Genomic DNA, 21,859 nt, shown 5'->3' with positions numbered 1-21,859 from the left:
GGAAGTCGATTTCCTTTCTATATCTCTTGGAACCGCCGTTCTTTTGGAAGTACCTCTTGGTTCACCTTGAACCTAAACAACGAACTACCACACCTCTTAGATAGATGGATGTGAAGTTCAAAACTTAGATCCAACCACCTCTTGATCTTCAAATCAATAAACTATTTGATTTCTTGGTGGCTAAACCTAACAAGATGAGATGAGAGATGAGAGTTCACAATTTTCGGCCTAGAAGCAATCCCCACAAATTTCGGCCAAGAAGAAAGAGAAAAACATGGCTGCTCAATGAGGGGATTTTTAGCTAGGGTTTTGGCAGAAAATTAGTGTATTTTTTCTTAATTACACCTTAAATAGGCAAGGGCTAGGGCATCCATTTGTATAATGTTTAAATTAATTACACACATGCAACTAGCCTTGTTTTGTCATTTTATGCTCTCTTTAATCTCATATTGTGATTGGTTTAATAAATTAATTTATGAACAAATAATATTATTCATATTATTCTATTATACAATATTTATATTATTCTTATAATGCATTCAAACATTAGAATAGAACTAGGGTGTTCTTAAGCTCACCAAAGTGTTTGGTGAGCTTGACTCCAAAACCCGTCAAATCGGTTTCAAATGACGAATCCGAACCATTGGAACCCGCCTATTTTACGTGTGATGCGTCTACATGTGAAATTTTTAAACTTTCGAATTAGTTTAGTATAAAGTCAATTGGTCAAAATTAGAAGGTTAATAAATTAATTTTAGTGCATTCATTTTTTGAACATTTTTTGATCGCTTGACTTTATACTAAACTAATTCGAAAGTTTAAAAATTTCACATGTAGACGCATCACACGTAAAATAGGCGGGTTCCAACGGTTCGGATTCGTCATTTGAAATCGATTTGACGGGTTTTGGAGTCAAGCTCACCAAACACTTTGGTGAGCTTAAGAACACCCTCGTTCTACTCCAAACATTATACTAAATAATATTTGCATAACTTCATAAATTTATTTATGGTCTAAGCATGTCATATTATGACATTTTATTTTAGCATTTCATCACATGTATTTTATCTTATACATCATTATGAAATGTAAAATACTTGTTGTTTCTCTTCAGTTGGTGTGACCGTATAGATGATCTATGTCATCTTGACAATAATATAAAACTTTATATTATTGACTATAAGAGGTTCTATCATTACATTATAGTTATCCAAACGACATAGTAATCATTTACTCAATCCACTAATTTTGTGTCTATCATTGTCACATGATATTATGAATAATATGCAAAATAGGATCGTGTCATTTTTGCATTATATTCGTTTTTTTTGTCTTTCAAGTGAATTATAATTATAACTACATCAGTTATATTGCATGCAATATAATTCCACTTTACCAAGGGGCCCAGTAATATCATAACTCAAATTGAGGGACAATGATAATATTAACATATATATTTCTCCCGCACAAATTGTATACAACGAACTACTATTTCATTCCTATCTTAAGATAGTATTTAAATAGTAATCACATTATATACTTCTCATGTGAAAAACCTACATATCTCATATCTAAGATTCTAAAGACACAATGGAAACATTAATGACACAAAACACAATCCATATAATGTTTCATTCATTTAGGTCATGTTAAATATATAAAATACACATTTTTATATATTCATGTAATTAAATGATAATCCTTTATCAATATTTATAGAACTTCAATGTACTTTAATCTACATGACAATCTTCCTCGGTAATTAATGTTCCTCCTTAATTACCACGATCGTGAACTTATTTAGTGATTAAATGTTTCTCATCTTAGGAGTTTTATGATTCAAGATCAAGTGTATCTTCTTAAATACTTTCAAAGATATAACATTTAAATCTCAAGGAACAAGAATAATAATATTCGTAATAAAATCATAAACAACACATAAATTATTATTAAAAAATAACTTTCAAAACACACATCCTTCATGCTATGGGTATGTGTGTTGCATATATATGGTAATACTTCTTAGAAGAAATTTTGTAACTTATAATGGTTAGTGTTGTTATATATTAATTAAACATCAACCAACCCCACACATAGCATAACAAAAATAATTTCAAAAGGCTTTGGCTTTTGGCTTTTGGCTTTCGGCTTTTTATGCCGTAGGTAGGTTTGAAAAATATCACTAAATTTCTAGTTGAGATAATAAAAAAATAGCACTCTTCTTCTTAATTTTGCTAAAATGGCAATTTAAAGTTTCTATTTTTTTTATGAGTCTAGCTAGTAGTTAAAATAAAATATATGCTCACAATCAACCGTCATTTATTTATATCGTGCGTTATAGAGTATATATTTTTCAAAACTTATCTCTCAATTTTTTTTTGAAAATAAAAATTATATGTACAAATTAAAATAGTATTAAATTGTGATAGAGTAAGTTCATTGTGAAATAAATAAATACTGTGAAATAAGTACAACAGAAAATCATAGAATTGAATCATTAAAATATGAAATTCCTCTTTCGTTTTTAAGACATAATATTATATTCAAAACTATTTGTAATATAGAGGAGGGATCAAGTTACAACAATTTTTGAGTTCTATAACAACCGTTTTTTACATTTTTAAAGTCTAAATCGTCGATCCAAACCGTTAGATGTGATCTCTACAATAAAATGTGCTTGGAAACCAAATTTTACATTTTTTGGAATTTTTTTACTATTTATTAAGATGGGTACAAAAATTAGTCAAATTCAGACCATTGAATTTTGTACCCATCTTAATAAATAGTAAAAAAATTTCAAAAAATGTAAAATTTGGTCTCCAAGCACATTTTATTGTGAAGATCACATCTAACGGTTTGGATCGACGATTTAGATGGACGCCATCAAATATCCAACCAAGTACAATAAGCAGTGAAACTTTTCCCAGAATCCTAGTGACTCCAATTGAACTTATTGCCAATCAAATTAAAAATTTACCTTTGTTTAAGGGTTGCTTTTTAAATTGGACCAAAGTAGCACCACACTGTACTTCATACTTCTTTCCCACTGAACAAAATTAGTCACAGCGCGGCGCCCCACCGCAACTCCTCTACTCTATTAATTTGAACTGTATGGATTAATTGGTTGTTTAAAACTGATTCAATATATCAGAAATTTGTGTTAACAAATTATCTTGATGATATTAAACTCATAATAATTTTACTCAAAATAAAAATAAAACACTACATTTCAAAAAATAAGGATTGAAATAACTGTTTGATTAGTGGAAAAAAAAATTGTGGTGACAAAAAGTTGGCATTTGAACCTGCTAATAGTTATAGTAAACTAACTTTATTACTTCGTTAGCATAAATCAACATATAAAATGAGACAAAGTCCGAGTATGAAATTTTAGTTGTCGTATTTGGTTGAATAAATTTTTTGAAATTATATACAATTAAGTCCCTCAATTATTTCACATCCTTCCATCAAAGTTTTACATTACCGTTAATGTAAGGCTTTACATGGTAATATCTTAATTAAAAATGAGTTTGGCTAGTATAACATCAGTGTCATTTCAATCTATATAACACCAACTCTAAAACCTATCAAATCGACTTCAAACAGTGAATTCAAACCGTTCAAACCGATCTACTTCATTAGTTGTGCGTTTACATGCAAAATTTATAACTTTTCGATTTATTTAGTATTAAGTCAAGCTGTCAAAAGTGTGAGTTTTTAAGTTAATTTTAATACATTAATTTTTCAATATTTTTACCGCTTGATTTGATACTAAAATAATTCGAAAATATAAAAAATTTGTATGTAAACGCATCACTCATAATGTAAATCGGTTTAAACAATTTAGATTAGTCATTCGAAGTCGATTTAATAGGTTTAAGAGTTGGTGATATATAGGCTGAAATGACACTGATGTTATACTAGCCAAACTCATTAAAAATTTCAGTGAACTAATTTGAATTAAGAAAATCAAGTAAAACTTAATAATAATTATGTGCAATGATTGAAAAACTTAATTGACAAAAAAAATTAATAACTGGACACAATCAAATTTTCAACAAAGTACAATGAATAATAAATAGTCAAAAACCAAAAGAGAATAATCAAGTACAATGAATAATAAGTAGTCAATAACCAAAAGAGGATAATGGTCTCCTGAGCAAATCCAAGTAAAGTCGTCAAATTATCTAGGAGATCCGAGTTATAAAAAGGGCAAAAAAAAAAATGTAAAAATGAAAAAGAGGAAGGGTGAAGGTCTCGCATCTCTGACCCCTTGAATCCCACCGATCAGATTGGGTTCACCTTGTTGTTGCTTGGTTGTTTTAAATCGGACCAAATGATCCCTCACTCACAGGCACAGCGCCGCCTCACTCTCTTCTCCAAACCTCTCACTTCACTAAAAGCAAAAACAAATTACTCTCCTTTTCTTTTTCACTAATCGCCTCCTGTCTTACCCCAGCTCTCATCTCTTCCTTTTTCTAATTGGTATAATACTACTCTCTTGCACAAGCACATCAACTGTTTGTGAAAATGTCCCTCAGAGATATTCTCATTTCCACCAGCAGATTTTGACGGCTACGCTTTATACACGTTTTCTAAACAAGCTCTCAACCTCTTCTCTGAATTGCAAGAAAGAAAAAGACAGACTGGAGTCTCTTTAACCATGGTAACACCTCTTCCCTACTGTTCTGGTTCCTTTATAGGTGCTTGTACAATTTAGGAGTCCTCTAACCATGCACTTAAGTTGCTTGATAAAATGTCCCAAAGAGACGTTACAGTATGGATTCAATTTTTTTAGCCTTTCCATTGTAAAGTATCGTTTGTAATTATGACAGGCATCAACTCTGTTATTGGTCAAGGTGTATCGATTCTAGAGGCCTGATCTTCTTGCTATGGCACTAGAAATTATATTTTAGATCCTCAACATAGAACCAATGTGTAAAGTGAACAAAAAGCAAAAGAACCAGTCCCATTAATGAAGTAAATAGGAGTTCTCATTGACCATATCCCTGGCTGGCAAATCACCAAAAGCCCTTCTGGAAGTGCTTAATTTTATTATACAACTGTCCTTTGCTAATCATTACACCTGCCTAACCACATCTTTTAAAAAATACAAATATATGTCTGTTGGTAGCTATTGTACTGACCTGCAACACTTCTATTCACCATTTTTTCTTTTTTATGTTTGTAGGTAATCCATTGATAAATTATAGCATTTATTCAGTAAGGCCCTTGCGGCAGACCTCTCTCCTTGAACTGTGAAGGCTGAGCTCTTTGGATTTCTGTCCATACAAAATAAAAAAAAGAGGTGTATCTGCCTATATTCTAGAAGCAGTTTTGAGGCTACCACCAATCTTGTAAGAGGAGTTTTGACCATTTCCAACACACGGCCGGCCATGGGGATCCGCCAATTGGAACTGGTTGTAAAAGAACGTTGTCGGTCGGGCACCCTTACTATTAAAGATGCTTTTCAAATTTTTGATCGCTTGCTGGCTGCAAAGAACCCGACACCATCCATCTATTCCTTTAATCAACTCTTTACAGCCTTAACTCGTATGAAGAACTCCAACAACCATTATGCATCTGTCTTTTCACTTTTTAACCGCTGGACCCAACCTAGACGGGTCTCACCCTCACCCGATGGTGTCACCTATAGTGTCTTGATCAGCTACTGTATCCGAATGAATCAGCCTAGACTAGGCTTGGTATTCTTGGGGCGATTTATTAAGGGCGGGCAGAGAGCTGAGCCTAACATCTTCAATCCCCTACTTAAGGGCCTTTGTTCTGAGAATAGGATTAGTGATGCCGTAGCCATGGTGTTCAATAAAATGCCAAAGCTGGGATGTACACCTAACGTGATTTCCTACAACACTATTATTGATAGCCTTTGTAAAGAAGGCGCAATTAGTAAAGCATTTAGTTTGTTTGAGAAAATGCTTTCGGTGGGTATTGTGCCAAATGTAGTGACATACAGCTCACTGATTAATGGCCTGTGCAAGGAAGGCGAAACTGAGAAGGCACAGGAACTGTTGCGCTACATGGTTTCTCAGGGAATTCAACCTGATGTTGTGACATATAATACTCTCATAGATGGGTTGTGCAAAAAAGGACTATTGGACAAGGCAGTGGAATTGCTTCAGTCCATGGTTTCTAAAGGGCATGATCCCGATGTTGTGACTTATAATACCATCATAGATACACTATGTAAGGAGGGGGGGCATTGAAAAAGCAGAGGAGTTGCTTTGTATTATGATTTCTAGAGGTAAGGATCCTGATGCTTTTACCTATAGTACTCTTATAGATGGGGTCTGCAAGATGAACAAACTAGGAAAGGCAAAGGAGTTACTGAATGAGATGGTTTCAAAGGGAATATTGCCTAACACCGTGACATGCAATATAATTGTGGATGCACTTTGCAAGAGGGGGGAACCTGACAGGGCAGAGAAACTATTGCATGATATGCTTGGTCGAGGTGCCACACCTAGTGGTTTGCTAACGGGTTACCCGTGACCCGTTCCGGGTAACCCGTTAGGGGTAACGGGTAGGGCGGGTAGACGGGTAGGACGGGTACGGGTACAACCCGCAACGGGTAGACGGGTAGTTTTCCCAAAACCACTACCCTACCCGTTTATTACCCGTACCCGTTGCGGGTTGACGGGTACGGGTATCCCGGGTACGGGCGGGTTTTTTTTTTTTTTTTTTTTCTTTTCTGTTTTTTTCTGAATTTTTATGCTTTGAGATTCGTGCCGAGTTAAAAGACATCCCAGATGGAGTTTAGATATAGGGGTCCGTTTTGAGATTCATGCCAAATTAAAATTGATGACTCAGATCTCATTCTACAAAGTCAGGTATTGCACTGGATCTGAATTCTATAGGGTGCCGCCAAAAAAATTTTGAAATTCAAATTTTGTAACGGGTCAGGTACGGGTACGGGTAGACGGGTACGGGTAGGCGGGTACGGGTAGACGGGTACGGGTACGGGTAGGCGGGTACGGGTTGGCGGGTAGACGGGTACGGGTTGGCGGGTAGACGGGTACGGGTACAACGGGTTTTTTTCAAAATTATGTTGTCCGGTCCGTTTATTACCCGTCTACCCGTCTACCCGTTTGTACCCGGGCAACGGGTACGGGTACCACGGGTAACGGGTACGGGCCGGGCAAAACGGGTTCAACCCCTAACGGGTTTAGCAAACCACTAGCCACACCTAATGTTATCACATATACTAGTGTTATAAATGGATATTCTAAGCTAGGCTGTTGGAAAGAGTCAATTATGGTTTTCAAGGATATGATTGATCGAGGTATTTTGCCAAATGAGGTTACTTACAGATCAATGATGGATTCTTTGTGCAAACAAGGACAAAGCAAGGAAGCCCAAAAGTTGCTTGACTTAATGGTAAAGGGAGGTATAAAACCAGATGCTGTATCATATAGAATTTTACTTATCGGCCATGCAAATTATGGCACTATGGAGGATGTGATGAAAATCTTAGATAGAATGCAACTCAATCATGTTGTGCCAGATCTCTCAACTTACACTTCCTTGCTGAAAGCATATGCAAAGAACAAAAAAGTAGATCAGGCTATGTGCATGTTGAACAGAATGAAGCAAGAAGGGGTGAAACCCGATTTAGCTACCTCTGCACCAGTATTAGAACTTCTTTTGAAAATGGGGCGAGATGATGATGCCAGGGATCTCATGGACCAGACAATTGGTAAGACTAATGATTGAAGTGTTTAATCCTATTGTCAACAGATAGCTGATTTGAATTTAAATGATCAATTTATGTACTTTTGGGCAGTTTGTTGCTCCATTTAGTGTTACTTGTAACAATAGAAGTGTTCGTGAAAAAGCCCTGGACATATTTTGTTTCTTTTCTGGGTGATTCAATGTTTTGAAGCCACACTTCTGACCTGCTTTTTTGGGTGCTGTGCATTCTAGTCTACTGTTGCTTTATTTTGTATATGTCAGTCAGTAAAAACTCGTATTGTATTGTATCCAAATTCAATGTTGTAGATGAGGCTGTGTGTGTTATGAACATCCAAGTACATTTGCTGTTAATTGAAGTGAGATGTGAGATATCTCTAGCATTTCACTATTTAACATTTCATAATTTCTTGTAATTTTCATCAAAACTAAAATGATATATGTTAAAGTTGAATGTCTTTCCGAATGAAACATTCAGTGCACATTTTTGCAATGCATATTGGCTTCAACCATTACTATTTTTCCTTTCCGTTAATTATAGTTTCTTTATATGATCCAGCGAACATTTTCTTAGGTTTAATGTTTCGTTCAACCTGGAGATAATTTAAATGAAAATATTAAACTATTAAATTTTGGAAGAAATTAATTCCGTCCAACAAACATTAACATTCTTTAATGGTTTTGGAAAGAGAAACATTTAATTCAAGGAATAAGTCAATAAAACATTCTAGGTCATATTGGGCCGAAATAGAAAAAACCAACCATGATAAGCTTTTTTCTTGAAATAAAACCTTAATTTGAATTTTTATGATGAAGAGCTAGCTAATGCCACTGAAGGGTATTATGGGAATGAATTGAAGGTTATTGCTTTTTGTGGTCCTTTACTTATTGAATTGAATGTAGCCTTTCTATGTAGAATCTATGTATTGCTGCTGCGTACATGAAGAACTTGTAGAGGAAGAAAAGAAGGCGGTAAGCATCAATTTTTCCTAGCTAGGATCAATTGAGCTCACTCAGTATTTTTCATTTGGTAAACTGGTAGTTTACATAGAATTGGAGAAGAAATTGCTTGTTAGGAGAAATTTTGTAACTTATAATGGTTACTGTTGTTATATGTTAATTAAACATCAACCAACCCCATGTATAGCATGACAAAATAATTTTAAAAGGTTTTGGCTTTTTATGCCATAGGTTTGAAAAATATCTCTAATTTTTTTATAATTGAATTTCTTAATATTGTAAATGGACCCCACTTAAATTTACAAAGAAAAAATTTATCTTTAATTCCTTATTTGCTGTGTAAACTAAACACGAGAAAATGAAAATATATATATATATATCCTGTGCTATACTACTGTCTTTTTGAAGAATATCCTGTGCTATACTTGGGCATGAGAACAAAACAAAAAATGAGATAAAAGATCACAAATAGTTGTGCTCTTTTTGAAGAAATGCAAAAAACTTGAACATTGCAAAAGTTTCAACGCATCTTCAAAACTCCACACTCTAATTTATTCAAATCAAGAATTTTAGCAGTTTATTTATTCAACAGGAGTTATAAAAAAGTTTAAATAAATTCAGGAGAGCAACTATAAACTTTACGATCTTTCTACTTGAGGGGTGGTTTTTTTTTTTTTTCTCGGGAGCAAAAATTTTCTATCCTCTTTGAAACAAAAACAGATATATAAAAGATTAATAATAATTTAAATGTTCTTTGGTTTTTTATTGAAAAAAGATAAAAAATAAGGGGAGGACATTATTAAGAAAAGTTGTAAAATATTTTTGGAAGGAGATAATGGAGATCTCCTTTTGCTGAGGTACTGGATCCGTTTGGACTCATTGCGATAGCTCCCATAATAAGTAGCCAAAAACGGAAAGAAGAGCGTGAATCAAAGTACAGGTGTCGCATCTTTGACTTGAGTCCCACCGATCAGATCAGGTTTAATAGAACCTTGTTGCTTGCTTGTTTAAAAATCGGAAGGTCCGGATCAAAGCTCAAAATTTCTGCTAGCACACCAACATCATCGCTGCCTCCCATCTCTACCTCTTCTTACAAACTCCTCTCTTCCTTTTTCTCTGTGGTATAATACAACTCTCTTGCACGGCAAGTGTTTGTGAAAATGTCCCACAGATATATTCTCGCTTCAAGCAGCAGATTTTGACGGCTACGGTTTGTACACGTTTTCTAAACAAGCTCTCAACCTCTTGTCTGAAATGCAAGAAAGAAGAAGACAGACGAGGGTATTTTTAATCATGGTAACACCTTTGCCCTCCTGTGCTGGTTCCTTTACAGGTGCTTTTACAATTTAGGAGTCCTCTAACCATGCACTTAAGTTGCTTGATAAAATGTCCCAAAGAGACGTTACAGTATGGATTCAATTTTTTCAGCCTTTCCATTGTAAAGTATCGTTTGTAATTATGACAGGCGTCAACTCTGTTCTTGGTCAAGGTGTATCGATTCTAGAGGCCTGATCTTCTTGCTATGGCACTAGAAATTATATTTTAGATCCTCAACGTAGAACCAATGTATAAAGTGAACAAAAAGCAAAAGAACCAGTCCCATTAATGAAGTAAATAGGAGTTCTCATTGACCATATCCCTGGCTGGCAAATCACCAAAAGCCCTTCTGGAAGTGCTTAATTTTATTATACAACTGTCCTTTGCTAATCATTACACCTGCCTAACCACAACTTTTAAAAAATACAAATATGTATAGCACAGAAAATACATCTGGCAGTACCTAACTGTAGCCTAATAGCATGGTAGCTGATCTGATCGAAATTGTGTGAGACTACCTAATTTTGTTGGACTATTACATTGTGAGACTGTACTAAATGTGCATTGCCATTAAACATGTCTGTTGGTACCTATTGTACTGACCTGCAACACTTCTATTCATCATTTTTTCTTTTTTATGTTTGTAGGTAATCCATTGATAAATTATAGCATTTATTCAGTAAGGCCCTTGCGGCAGACCTCTCTCCTTGAACTGTGAAGGCTGAGCTCTTTGGATTTCTGTCCATACAAAATAAAAAAAAGAGGTGTATCTGCCTATATTCTAGAAGCAGTTTTGAGGCTACCACCAATCTTGTAAGAGGAGTTTTGACCATTTCCAACACACGGCCGGCCATGGGGATCCGCCAATTGGAACTGGTTGTAAAAGAACGTTGTCGGTCGGGCACCCTTACTATTAAAGATGCTTTTCAAATTTTTGATCGCTTGCTGGCTGCAAAGAACCCGACACCATCCATCTATTCCTTTAATCAACTCTTTACAGCCTTAACTCGTATGAAGAACTCCAACAACCATTATGCATCTGTCTTTTCACTCTTTAACCGCTGGACCCAACCTAGACGGGTCTCACCCTCACCCGATGGTGTCACCTATAGTGTCTTGATCAGCTACTGTATCCGAATGAATCAGCCTAGACTAGGCTTGGTATTCTTGGGGCGATTTATTAAGGGCGGGCAGAGAGCTGAGCCTAACATCTTCAATCCCCTACTTAAGGGCCTTTGTTCTGAGAATAGGATTAGTGATGCCGTAGCCATGGTGTTCAATAAAATGCCAAAGCTGGGTTGTACACCTAATGTGATTTCCTACAACACTATTATTGATGGCCTTTGTAAAGAAGGCACAATTAGTAAAGCATTTAGTGTTTTTGAGAAAATGCTTTCGGTGGGAATTGTGCCAAATGTAGTGACATACAGCTCACTGATTGATGGCCTTTGTAAAGAAGGCGCAATTAGTAAAGCATTTAGTTTGTTTGAGCGAATGCTTTCAGAGGGTATTGTGCCAAATGTTGTCACGTACAACTCACTGATTAATGGCCTGTGCAAGGAAGGAGAAACTCAGAAGGCAGAAACACTGCTATCCTACATGATTTCTCGAGGACTTGAACCTAATGTTGTGACCTATACTACTCTCGTAGATGGGTTGTGCAAAAATGGGCTATTGGACAAGGCAGTGGAATTGCTCCAGTCCATGGTTTCTAAAGGGCATGATCCCAATGTTGTGACCTATACTGCTATCATAGATGCACTATGTAAGGAGGGGGCAGTTGAAAAAGCCGAAGAGTTGATTTGTATTATGATTTCTAGAGGTAAGGATCCTGATGTTTTTACCTATAGCACTCTTATAGATGGGCTATGCAAGATGAACAGACTAAAAAAGGCAAAGGAGTTACTAAATGAGATGGTTTCAAAGGGAATACCGCCAGACACCGTGACATGCAATATAATTATGGATTCACTTTGCAAGAGGGGAGTACCTGACAGAGCAGAGAAACTATTGTGTGATATGCTTGATCAAGGTGCCACACCTGATCTTATCACATATACTAGTGTTATAAATGGATACTCTAACGTAGGCTGCTGGAAAGAGACTATTAGAGTTTTGAAGGATATGATTGATCATGGCATTTTGCCGAATGAGGTTACATTTGGATCAATGATGGATTCTTTGTGCAAACAAGGCCAAAGCAAGGAAGCTGAAAAGTTGCTTGACTTAATGGTAAGGGGAGGTATAAAACCAGATGCTGTATCATATAGAATTTTACTTACCGGCCATGCAAATTATGGCACTATCGAGGATGTGATGAAAATCTTAGATAGAATGCAACTCAATCATGTTGCGCCAGATCTCTCAACTTACACTTCCTTGCTGAAAGCATATGCAAAGAACAAAAAAGTAGATCAGGCTATGTGCGTGTTGAACAGAATGAAGCAAGAAGGGGTGAAATCCGATTTAGCTGCCTCTGCACCAGTATTAGAACTACTTTTGAAAATGGGACGAGATGATGATGCGAGGGATCTCATGGACCAGACAATTGGTAAGACTAATGATTGAAGTACTTAATCCTGTTGTCAATAGATAGCTTATTTGAATTTAAATGATCAATTTATGTACTTTTGCACAGTTTGTTGCTCCATTTAGTGTTACTTGTAACAATAGAAGTGTTTGTGAAAAAGGCCTGAACATATTCTTTTTATATTTTTTTTATATTTTTGGGTGATTTAATGTTTTGCAGCCACACTTTTGGCCTGCTTTTTTGATTGCTTTGCATTCTAGTCTAAGTATATGTCAGATGTCAGTAAATTAAAACCCGTATTGTATTGTATCGAAATTCAATGTTGTTAGATGAGGCTATCTGTGTTATGAACATCAAGTACAATTCTTTTAATTGAAGTGAGATATCTCTAGCATTTTACTATTTTGAACATTACATAATTTCTTGTAATTTTCATCAAAACTAAAATGATATATGTCAAAGTTGAATGGCCCTTCCGAATGAAACATTCAGTGCACATGTTTGCAATGCATATTGGCTTCAACCATTACTATTTTTCCTTTCCGTTAATTATAGTTTGTTTATATGATCAGCAGACCTTTTCATTAGATTTAAGGTCTCGTCCAACCCGGATATAATTGACATGGCTATATATTATCCCTTGTATCTTCATTTTAATTTGATGTCTGACAATATCTATCGGTATAGGGGTGAAGTTGCCAATATGTACAGGTATATTAATACATGCACAAATTACCACAATGAATTTACGATTGGGTGTGGCTGTAAATTTTATCTCGGAGACATTCGGTGTTAGCTTCAATTTGAGAAATATTAGTTGGCAATTGCAATATTTTTCAAGTTTTACTTGCTTTTTTCTTTCAAGGGTCATTATTAAGTGACTGGGTTTAAGCAAGGACGACAATATTGCTTGTTTCATCTATCAGTAACTTGCAAAATGACAAAATATAAAGTTAAAATACAAAATTTAGAGAATTTTTTATCTATAGAAAAAAAAAATATATATATAAAAAAAAAATAGAAACATAAAGAGTGCTGCTGAATTTTTATGCATAGAAGAATTGGTAAAAATTCTATTGATTTAAATCATATATTTTTCTTTTCAGAAAAATAGAGATGTGTTTGGATTCTCTGTGGCTTCATCATATGAGGAGCATAACATAAATCAAGTAGTCATAGATAATGGAACCATTGAAAATCCCAACACATGTAAACATGTTCAAAAAGAAAAAAGAAAAAAAAAATAGTTTGGATCAGTAGAATTTCTACCAATTCAAATATTAAATAATTTTCATCGGTAGAATTTCTACTAATTCTTTTATTTATTAAAATTCAGCAGCACTCTTTCTGTTTTTTTTTCTCTCCAAAACTTACATGGACAATTTGTATATTTTTTAAAAACTCAAAAGACATACGTAATCCTCTTTTTTTTATGATTGTTTGTTTATTTATTTAGGAAAAATATCATAAATCTAAGTGGCTCAGAAAGACAAATTATGTGGAGATATAATATTTCTGGTACCATTTCTAGAGCTTTGATTGATTGTGGATATTTTTTGTGCCAGCTCTAGAGGTTATTCAATTTATCATTTTCCACAAACTTTTTTAGTATTGGAATGCTACTCTTCTAGTGGCCATGATTATTTGACTATTATTTAAAGACTAATTATCGAAAATAAAGTTTAAATAAATTTGACATCAGTTCAAATAAAATTTTAAAATTAGATTTAGGAAAAGAAAAAAAAAAATGAGAAAGGCTGTTCGTTTTTAGTGGGAAAATAAACAATTTTCAAATTGTGATGGGAAAATGAGATATTTCAAAATTTGATGATGGTTATGACAACGATTACCCATTTAAAATTTGTAAAAACTTGAAATTTTGAAATCTTCGTCGTATTTATTTTCTGTTTTCTTTTTCTTTTTTGTTATTTCTCTGCATGTGAGAAATAGGATAGTCATAGTGGTTGTTTCAGGTGTTATTTCTGACTTTAGAGTTAACTCTAAAGAGTCAGACCAAGATAAAATTCATAAACATTAGAAAATTTGGTGGAAGTTGTCTCGAATCCATCAGATTTAGCATGTCACTTGATAATTAATGTTTTCTCTCTCTGTTCAGGTGGAACTTACTTGGTACACTTACTGAATGTAAAATGTCTCTTTCACCTTTAGTAAGTGTACTAAACTAGTTCCCCTGAATACGTAGAGAAGACAATAATGATAAGTGACATAATCACTCTGGTGGATGCGAGACAGAACTTCCACCATATTTTTCTCATGCTTAGGCATTTTATGTTGGTCAGTCCCCTTTAGAGTTAGTTCTAAATTCAGAATAACACCTGAAATAGCCACAATAGCTACCATATTTCTCACATGTAGTTTGTCCTTTTCGACATCGGTGGCAGCTCGTGCGGTTTCAGTGTCAGTAGTGGCAGCTCGTACAGAATCAACAACAGCTATTGCTGCTTCAGTGTCAGTGACGGCATCTCGTGCGACTTCAGCAATAGCTATTAAGAATATCTAATATTAAGAAAGGAAATGTATATATAATTATGAATGTTAAAACTCTAATTGATAATACATAGTAGTTGTGCTCTGTATTTGATAATCAAGTTGTATATATGTCGTGTTGTAACTTTTTAAATCAAGTTGTATATTTGATAATCAAATTATTTATTTAGATATATGAAAAGAAAAAACTACCTTTAGAGTAATAATTTTAAAAAAAAAATCATAAACTTGATTATCAAATAATTTGATTATCTAAATAAATAATTTGATTATCAAATAAATAATTTGATTATCAAATATACAACTTGATGTGAAATAAATTATCTAAATAAATATATTTAGATACATGAAAAGGAGTACCTTCTTCAATTTAGATATATTAAAAAAAAGGAGTACCTTCTTCATTGTGAAATAGGAAGGGTTTTAAAATCGGACGAAAGTACCACCCTTGATCTACTCGTCCCTCTCAGCTCTCACTCTCAGCTCACCGCCACCTCACTCTCTTCTCCAAACCTCTCACTAATACTAATACTAATACTAATACTAAGCAACATCAATCAATTACTCTCCCTTTCTATTTCACCATTGCCTCTCTCTCTTACCCATCTCTTCCTCTTTCTTAGTGGTATAATACAATTCTCTTGCACATGCACATCAAGTGTTTGTGAAAATGTCCCTCAGAGATATTCTCACTACCAGCAGCAGATTTTGACGGCTACTCGTACACGTTCTCTAAACAATCTTTCAACCTCTTCTCGGAACAATGGTAACAGCTCTGCTCTCCCCTGCCACTTCCTTTAAGCCAATAATTTAGCACCTTGATTGATTATGGTGATTTTTTTCCTTTCCTCAAATTCTGGATCCCTTATTTGGTACTTCACTTGTAAAATTTAGGAGTCCTCTGACTGTGCATGGGGTGCTTCTACTGTCAGTACTCAGTACTGGTGGAGACATGTCTACAGAGAAAAACACAATAACAACCTGAATTCGAAGGACCGGTACCCGCTTTTCTCAAGCTCAAAAGGATCTCTGTGATTATTTCCACAGCACTAGAGGCTATTCACTCCCTGATGCCAAGCACCTCAGTAAAAACACTCCAGTGTTTCTCGGAAAGCTAGTTTCAAAATTAAAGGAGGACAGAAGCTTTGATCAATCTATCAGTATATTACTTCGATTTCTTCCAATTAATGAATTTGAACCCTTTTTAGAAAGCATCGGTTTGTACCCTACTAAATACAAGCACCTGTTACCAAAAAACATAATATATTTATCTGATGATCCTCTCTTGCTAGAGAATTACCATGTTTTGTGGAGTTATGGGGTACCAAGAATTAAAATTGGTAGAATCTACCTAGAATCAGCAGAGGTGTTTAGATACAATGGGGAGGTGTTATTATCTAAACTCTAAAATTATGAAAATTTTGGCATTGGTAGAGCAGCAATTGTAAAATTGGTCACTTGTTGCCCGAATCTTCTGATGGGGGAAGTGAATTTGAATATTCTTCGGGTATATGAGAAATTAAGTAGCCTTGGAGTTCAGTTTGAATTGGTAATCCAGTGTTTATCTGACAGGAGCAAATACAATTGGAGCCGAGTTTCTGAAATGTTAACCTTTCTAGACAGATTGGGTTTTGACAAACAGGCATTAGCAACTCTAATCAAGGAAATGCCAGTATTTGTTTTCCACGAATCAGGAAAAAACATATACTTGCTTGTGGCCATATTAATTAAGGTTGGTCTTAAAACTGATGAGATCTTGAATTTATTTGTGAAGAACCCTCATATACTAATTGGAAACTTTGTGAACATTTTGTGAACATTTTGTAATTTTCCTCACTGAAATTGGGATGGAACTTGGTGACATAGCTAGTATTATTTCTGCCCACCCCGAAATATTGGGCTCTTCTCCATGCAGGAGTTCAGATTCTGTTTTACGCCACCTGAGCTTGCCCCCAAAAAGCTTAAGTGACCTGATAAAGGCAAACCCGACAAAGTTTACCAGCTTGGCTTGTACAAGGAGCGTTGATGAACCTGTGCATATAGATGAACAACTTTTTCTAAAGGCCAAAACTGAGTTTTTGATAAAACTAGGTTTCGCTGAGTGCTCAGATGAGATGGCAAAAGTGGTTTCCAAGTTTAGAGGTAGAGGTGACAAGTTACAAGAGAGATTTGACTGTCCGGTCAATTCTGGCTTAGATTACCATGATGTGGTTAAGATGATAAAAATGGCACCTGCAGTGTTGAACCAATCAACTGATATCTTAATTAAAAAGATAGATTATCTTACAAACAAATTAGATTATCCACTTGAGTTGCTTGTTGACCTCCCCACCTTTTTGTGCTATAACATGGATAGAGCGAGACTTAGGTTTGGGATGGTGTGTTGGCTAACAGACGAGAAAGGATTAGTGACAAATACCCGGGGGGCAACAAAAAGGTCTGGAGGGAAGTTTGCTTTGAGCTACGTACTTGCAAGTTCAGAGAAAAGGTTCATTATACATTTTGTGGATGTGAAACCAAAGGGGATGAAGCATTCTGAAATGTTGAAGAAATCAATTTTGGGTTCTACAAACTAGGATCTTCTTTTTGTTTCTTTTTCTTTTTAGTTTATAAGAGGCAGTTATAAATGTCCTAGTTCAATGATGAAAGTTGTTGTACCAATTATTGTAGACAAAAACATAATTAGACAAATAGACAATTAGTAAGACTAATGATTTAAGTGCTTAATCGAGTTGAGATGGCTTTTGTTTTAAATTAGATAATTAATTTATGTACTTTGGGCATTTCACTACTCTATGAATAAACTGCTCTGTTGCATGTTACTCTATTAAAGAATTTGATTGATGTTTAATTATCTGTGAAATGAGCTTTGAGCCACTATTTTATTTTACAAGTAAATGTATGATTTATCCCATCCTCCCAAGTCCTGAGTCCCAGCTTTTATTTTATATTCTATAAATTGGGTTCGATGTGTGCGAGCCCCTGGATTCCTGGAAGATCACATCATAAAGCAAACGGGTCAATCCAATTTGATGTGTTCTATTATCAATGCAACTGGATGTAGTAGAAATGAGACTTGTGTGAAATATTTGTACAATTTGATGTGTTCTGCTAAAAATTAAAATGTGAAGTATATATTAATATACTATTATTTCTTTTTCAAAACTTCTTATTTAATTCAAAAATAATATCAATATTTGACAAGTTAATCTATTATTAATGCATCTCGATTTGACAATATTAATAAACTGAGTTCCGCCTTTAATTTACGCTTCTATTTATAAAATGTTGAATCATTTTCATTTCTTTATAGAGCTGTGAAAAAAAAATGAAAAACTCGGTAAACACAAATCTATGAAACGGATAAAAAACATGATATAGCATGCACAAATTGTGTTATTTGCACAATATTTGAATGAACAACATAAATTAATTGTGAGATTATTATTTAACTCATGTAATTCAAATTTTTTTTTTTTGGGTGAGCTATATATACATGTATAAAGATTTGGTTTGCGATATGATTATAATTGAACTCAAAAAATTTCGTTCTCGTTTGGATTTAAAGGCAAAATGTATTGAAATAATTTGAATTTTAGAGAAAATCAAATAAAATGCAGTAAACAAATTCCTACTTATTAAATAAAATGCAGTAAACAAATTCCTACTTATCAAAAAGGTGAAATACCACATGTAATCCCCAAATGAAATCCCTCTCTTACTCCTCTCACTCAAATTAAGAACAAACGAAAACAACTAAACCAAACCGAACCCTCTCTTTCGGCTTTGCTATTAATTATTTTATTTTTGAAAAATTAAATATCACGAACAAACTGGAAGAGCGGTCCTGGAGTGAGGAGCACAAACAGCACAAACAGCATCACCGCTGGATGGCGGATTGGGGATAGCGGTGGTGTTGTTTGTGCTGCTCATTCCAGGACTGCTCTTCTAGTTACCAGGCTGCTGTCGCATCATCGAATTTGGAAACATGCAGAGTAGTGGGATATCGATCTTGGTTCATGATGTTCTCTATTTCACTTTGATCACCATCTTTCTCATAGCGATCGGCGTGCAGATTTATGCCGGCTGATCAAATTATTTGGTCGCCGTCGGAGTGCGGTGGCGGTTGAAAAAGCGGATCTAATCGTAGGGTTTAAGGTAATTATTTGCTTTCTTATTGTACCGAATCATTCTCGAATTATATCCGAATCACGAATTTTTGAACCCGCTGAACCGAACCCGAATTTTTCGTTTGTCACTATGTTTAAAGCCACTAATTACCTTAAAAAAAATACCACATGTAAATTTGTTATTAGTTTCAACTTCAATTAATAATTTGTATAAAGGCACCTGTAGGTAGACATTTGATTGTTATTAGTTTGTTTTATTTTTTTAATATTTTTGTCTGTGCAGTTATTTTACTGATATTATTTTCTTAAACACAGAGAGTAGTTTTTTAAGTTGTGCAAGAAATCGACCGACGCATTTCAACACAAGTTGAGCACATAAGAAATGTAAGTTTTAATTGTTTTTTCGGAAGGGCTTGCATCTATACTCGTAGCTAAGCACATAATGGTTTCTAGGGTTTCTATACACATCTTCCTTTTATTGCTTAAGTGCTTATCCGCATGCTTGCTGCTTGAAATTACAGATTGAGAAAAACGGAGAAATTGAAAGACTGACAGTCTATGTTGCATGGATGCGGGTACGGGTATCGTATCGAATACGATACAGATACGGTGATACGGCAATTTTCAAAAATCTCGGATACGATACGCCTACTATATATTATATTAATTATATTATTAATTCAATATTTGTATTATATAAATTAAATATCAAAAATCTTCAATAAGGTATTCTATGTAAGTTATATAAATTACTATGTAACAATAACAAAGTTAAGTTGCTACAATGGTTGAGGTTTATGTCCGTCTGCCCACAGATATCAGTGCGTTTCAGTGGGTATCATTGACCGTATCAGAGTGTTAAGGATACGCCACGTCATCAGATACGGCAATTGGCATATCGGATACGTATCGGGGCCGTATCGTACACATATCCATATCTGATATTGGTACGGCGCCAAATGTGGAGTATCCGAGTAACATAGCTGACAGTGAATATGACCGAATTGCAAAAATCTAAACAGTAGTTGCTGGAGCTTCAGATTATTTATATAACTCATATAATTCAAGTTTTTAAATTTTGTTGTGTTATATATACAAAAATATAGATTTGGTTTGCGATTTGATTATAATTGAAATTATTTAATTAGTAAGAAGAATTGTAACATTCATATGTGTTCACTATTTAATATGATATTAATTTAAATGGGTGTTGAGTATGAATTCTTTCATTATAAATAAAAACAAAAAATCAACTTTGTTATGCAAACGGTTTAAGATATATGATACCTCTGATATAATGTTGAATTTTTTTTGTTATGTTAACAGTTACAATTTATCTCTTTTATTTTATAGCAGAAATTGATTTTGCTATGCAAACAGTTCAGATATATGATAACTTTCCTATTATCATCCGTAATCATGAATTATTTTTGTTATGCTAACGGTTAAGATTTATCTGCTTTTAAGAATTAAATAGTTAGCTCAAATAAAAAATTAGTCACTAACTTTTTTTTTCAAGTATAACTTCGAATAAATATCTTATGAGTGAGGCTATGGTACTTTGCAATGCGCGGATCGTTCGGTACATTGTATTTATATCTTTATTTTTAAAGTCTAAATAGTCGATCTGAAACCGCTCAACATTATTATCATATGAAAGTATACTTGGAGATCAAATTTTATGTTTTTGTTGAAATTTTTTTACTATTTTTTGAGACAATTAGAAAATCGCCTGATTTAAAAAATTCTGGACCATCCGAAAGTAGTGATTTTCTACCTACCAAAAAAAATAGTAAAAAAGTTTCAAAAAATATAAAATTCGATCTCCAAGTATATTTTTATATGATCATAATATTCAAATAAAAAAAAATATGATAATAATATGTAGCTATTCGGATTGACTATTTGGACTTTAAAAATAGAGATATAAATTTAATGTACGGAACAATGTGCACATTGCAAAGTAGCATAGCCTCACTCATATCTTATTGAGTTGAGATTAGGCCAAATTCTTTTTTCTCATTTTGCCACAAATTAGCGATATAGCAATATTAATTATATTTAAAGTCATCAAAGTCATAAATTATACAATAAGTCTGTTTATTCAAATGGATATCCCGCCGTAAATAAAATAAAATGTCAGTAGTTGTTATAATGTTAAATAGTTAATTTGTAACTGGTCGGTAATTTTAATAGTGTATTTTGTTGATGTGATTTCTTAGAATTGGTTGTTTCCAATAGTAGTGTCCATTTTTTTTTTTTTAAATTTATAGTGTGGTTGTGTTGCTGTACAGATGTCCCCTGGAATAATTTCTATTTGGTATACAAACTTCGGTTGTTCAACTAAAAAGTTAGATTAAATTAATATTTGTTTGATGCGAATTTATTAATTAAACTAGTTATCCCAGTGACTAGGAGCTAGGGGCAATCAACATCCTCCTTCCACTAAAATAAAGATAAAAAATAATTCTTCCGCTAATAAATATTTCAATAAGGACATAAAAAGTGCACAAAATATTGTTCAATTTTTCTCATTTTTGTTTATTCCTATAAGAAGTTTCCCTTTAACTGGATTGATGCATCTTTCTCCCTTCCTTTTGTTCTTTGTTCAAATTTAGCGATGAAAGCGGATCAAATAGTGGTAAAATTATATCTGTATTTTTTTATACGAATACAGATTCAATATTTGATGAATACGGATAAATAT

General features: G+C 34.0%; 1 protein-coding gene and 1 pseudogene across 1 annotated transcript; both read left to right on the top strand.

The window, feature by feature from the left end:
- Positions 1-9,674: 9,674 nt before the first annotated feature.
- On the top strand, positions 9,675-12,847 carry LOC144548533 (uncharacterized). Its single transcript, XM_078297233.1, has 2 exons — positions 9,675-9,963; positions 10,632-12,847. The coding sequence occupies exon 2, from the start codon at positions 10,837-10,839 to the stop codon at positions 12,550-12,552; it is 1,716 nt and encodes a 571-aa protein (XP_078153359.1). The 5' UTR covers positions 9,675-9,963; positions 10,632-10,836; the 3' UTR covers positions 12,553-12,847.
- A 6,065-nt stretch (positions 12,848-18,912) lies between these two features.
- On the top strand, positions 18,913-19,116 carry LOC144548682 (uncharacterized; annotated as a pseudogene).
- The last annotated feature ends 2,743 nt before the right edge of the window (positions 19,117-21,859 follow it).

Source organism: Carex rostrata, chromosome 33 (genome assembly GCF_964058835.1).
Source record: "Carex rostrata chromosome 33, lpCarRost1.2, whole genome shotgun sequence".
In the NCBI taxonomy this organism is placed as follows: domain Eukaryota; kingdom Viridiplantae; phylum Streptophyta; class Magnoliopsida; order Poales; family Cyperaceae; genus Carex; species Carex rostrata.
Note: the sequence above shows the minus strand (reverse complement) of the source record. Positions and strands in the feature narration are given on the sequence as shown.

Excerpts from the sequence above, each read along its gene's own strand:
- LOC144548533 (XM_078297233.1), top strand. The coding sequence starts at position 10,837 with ATGGGGATCCGCCAATTGGAACTGGTTGTAAAAGAACGTTGTCGGTCG.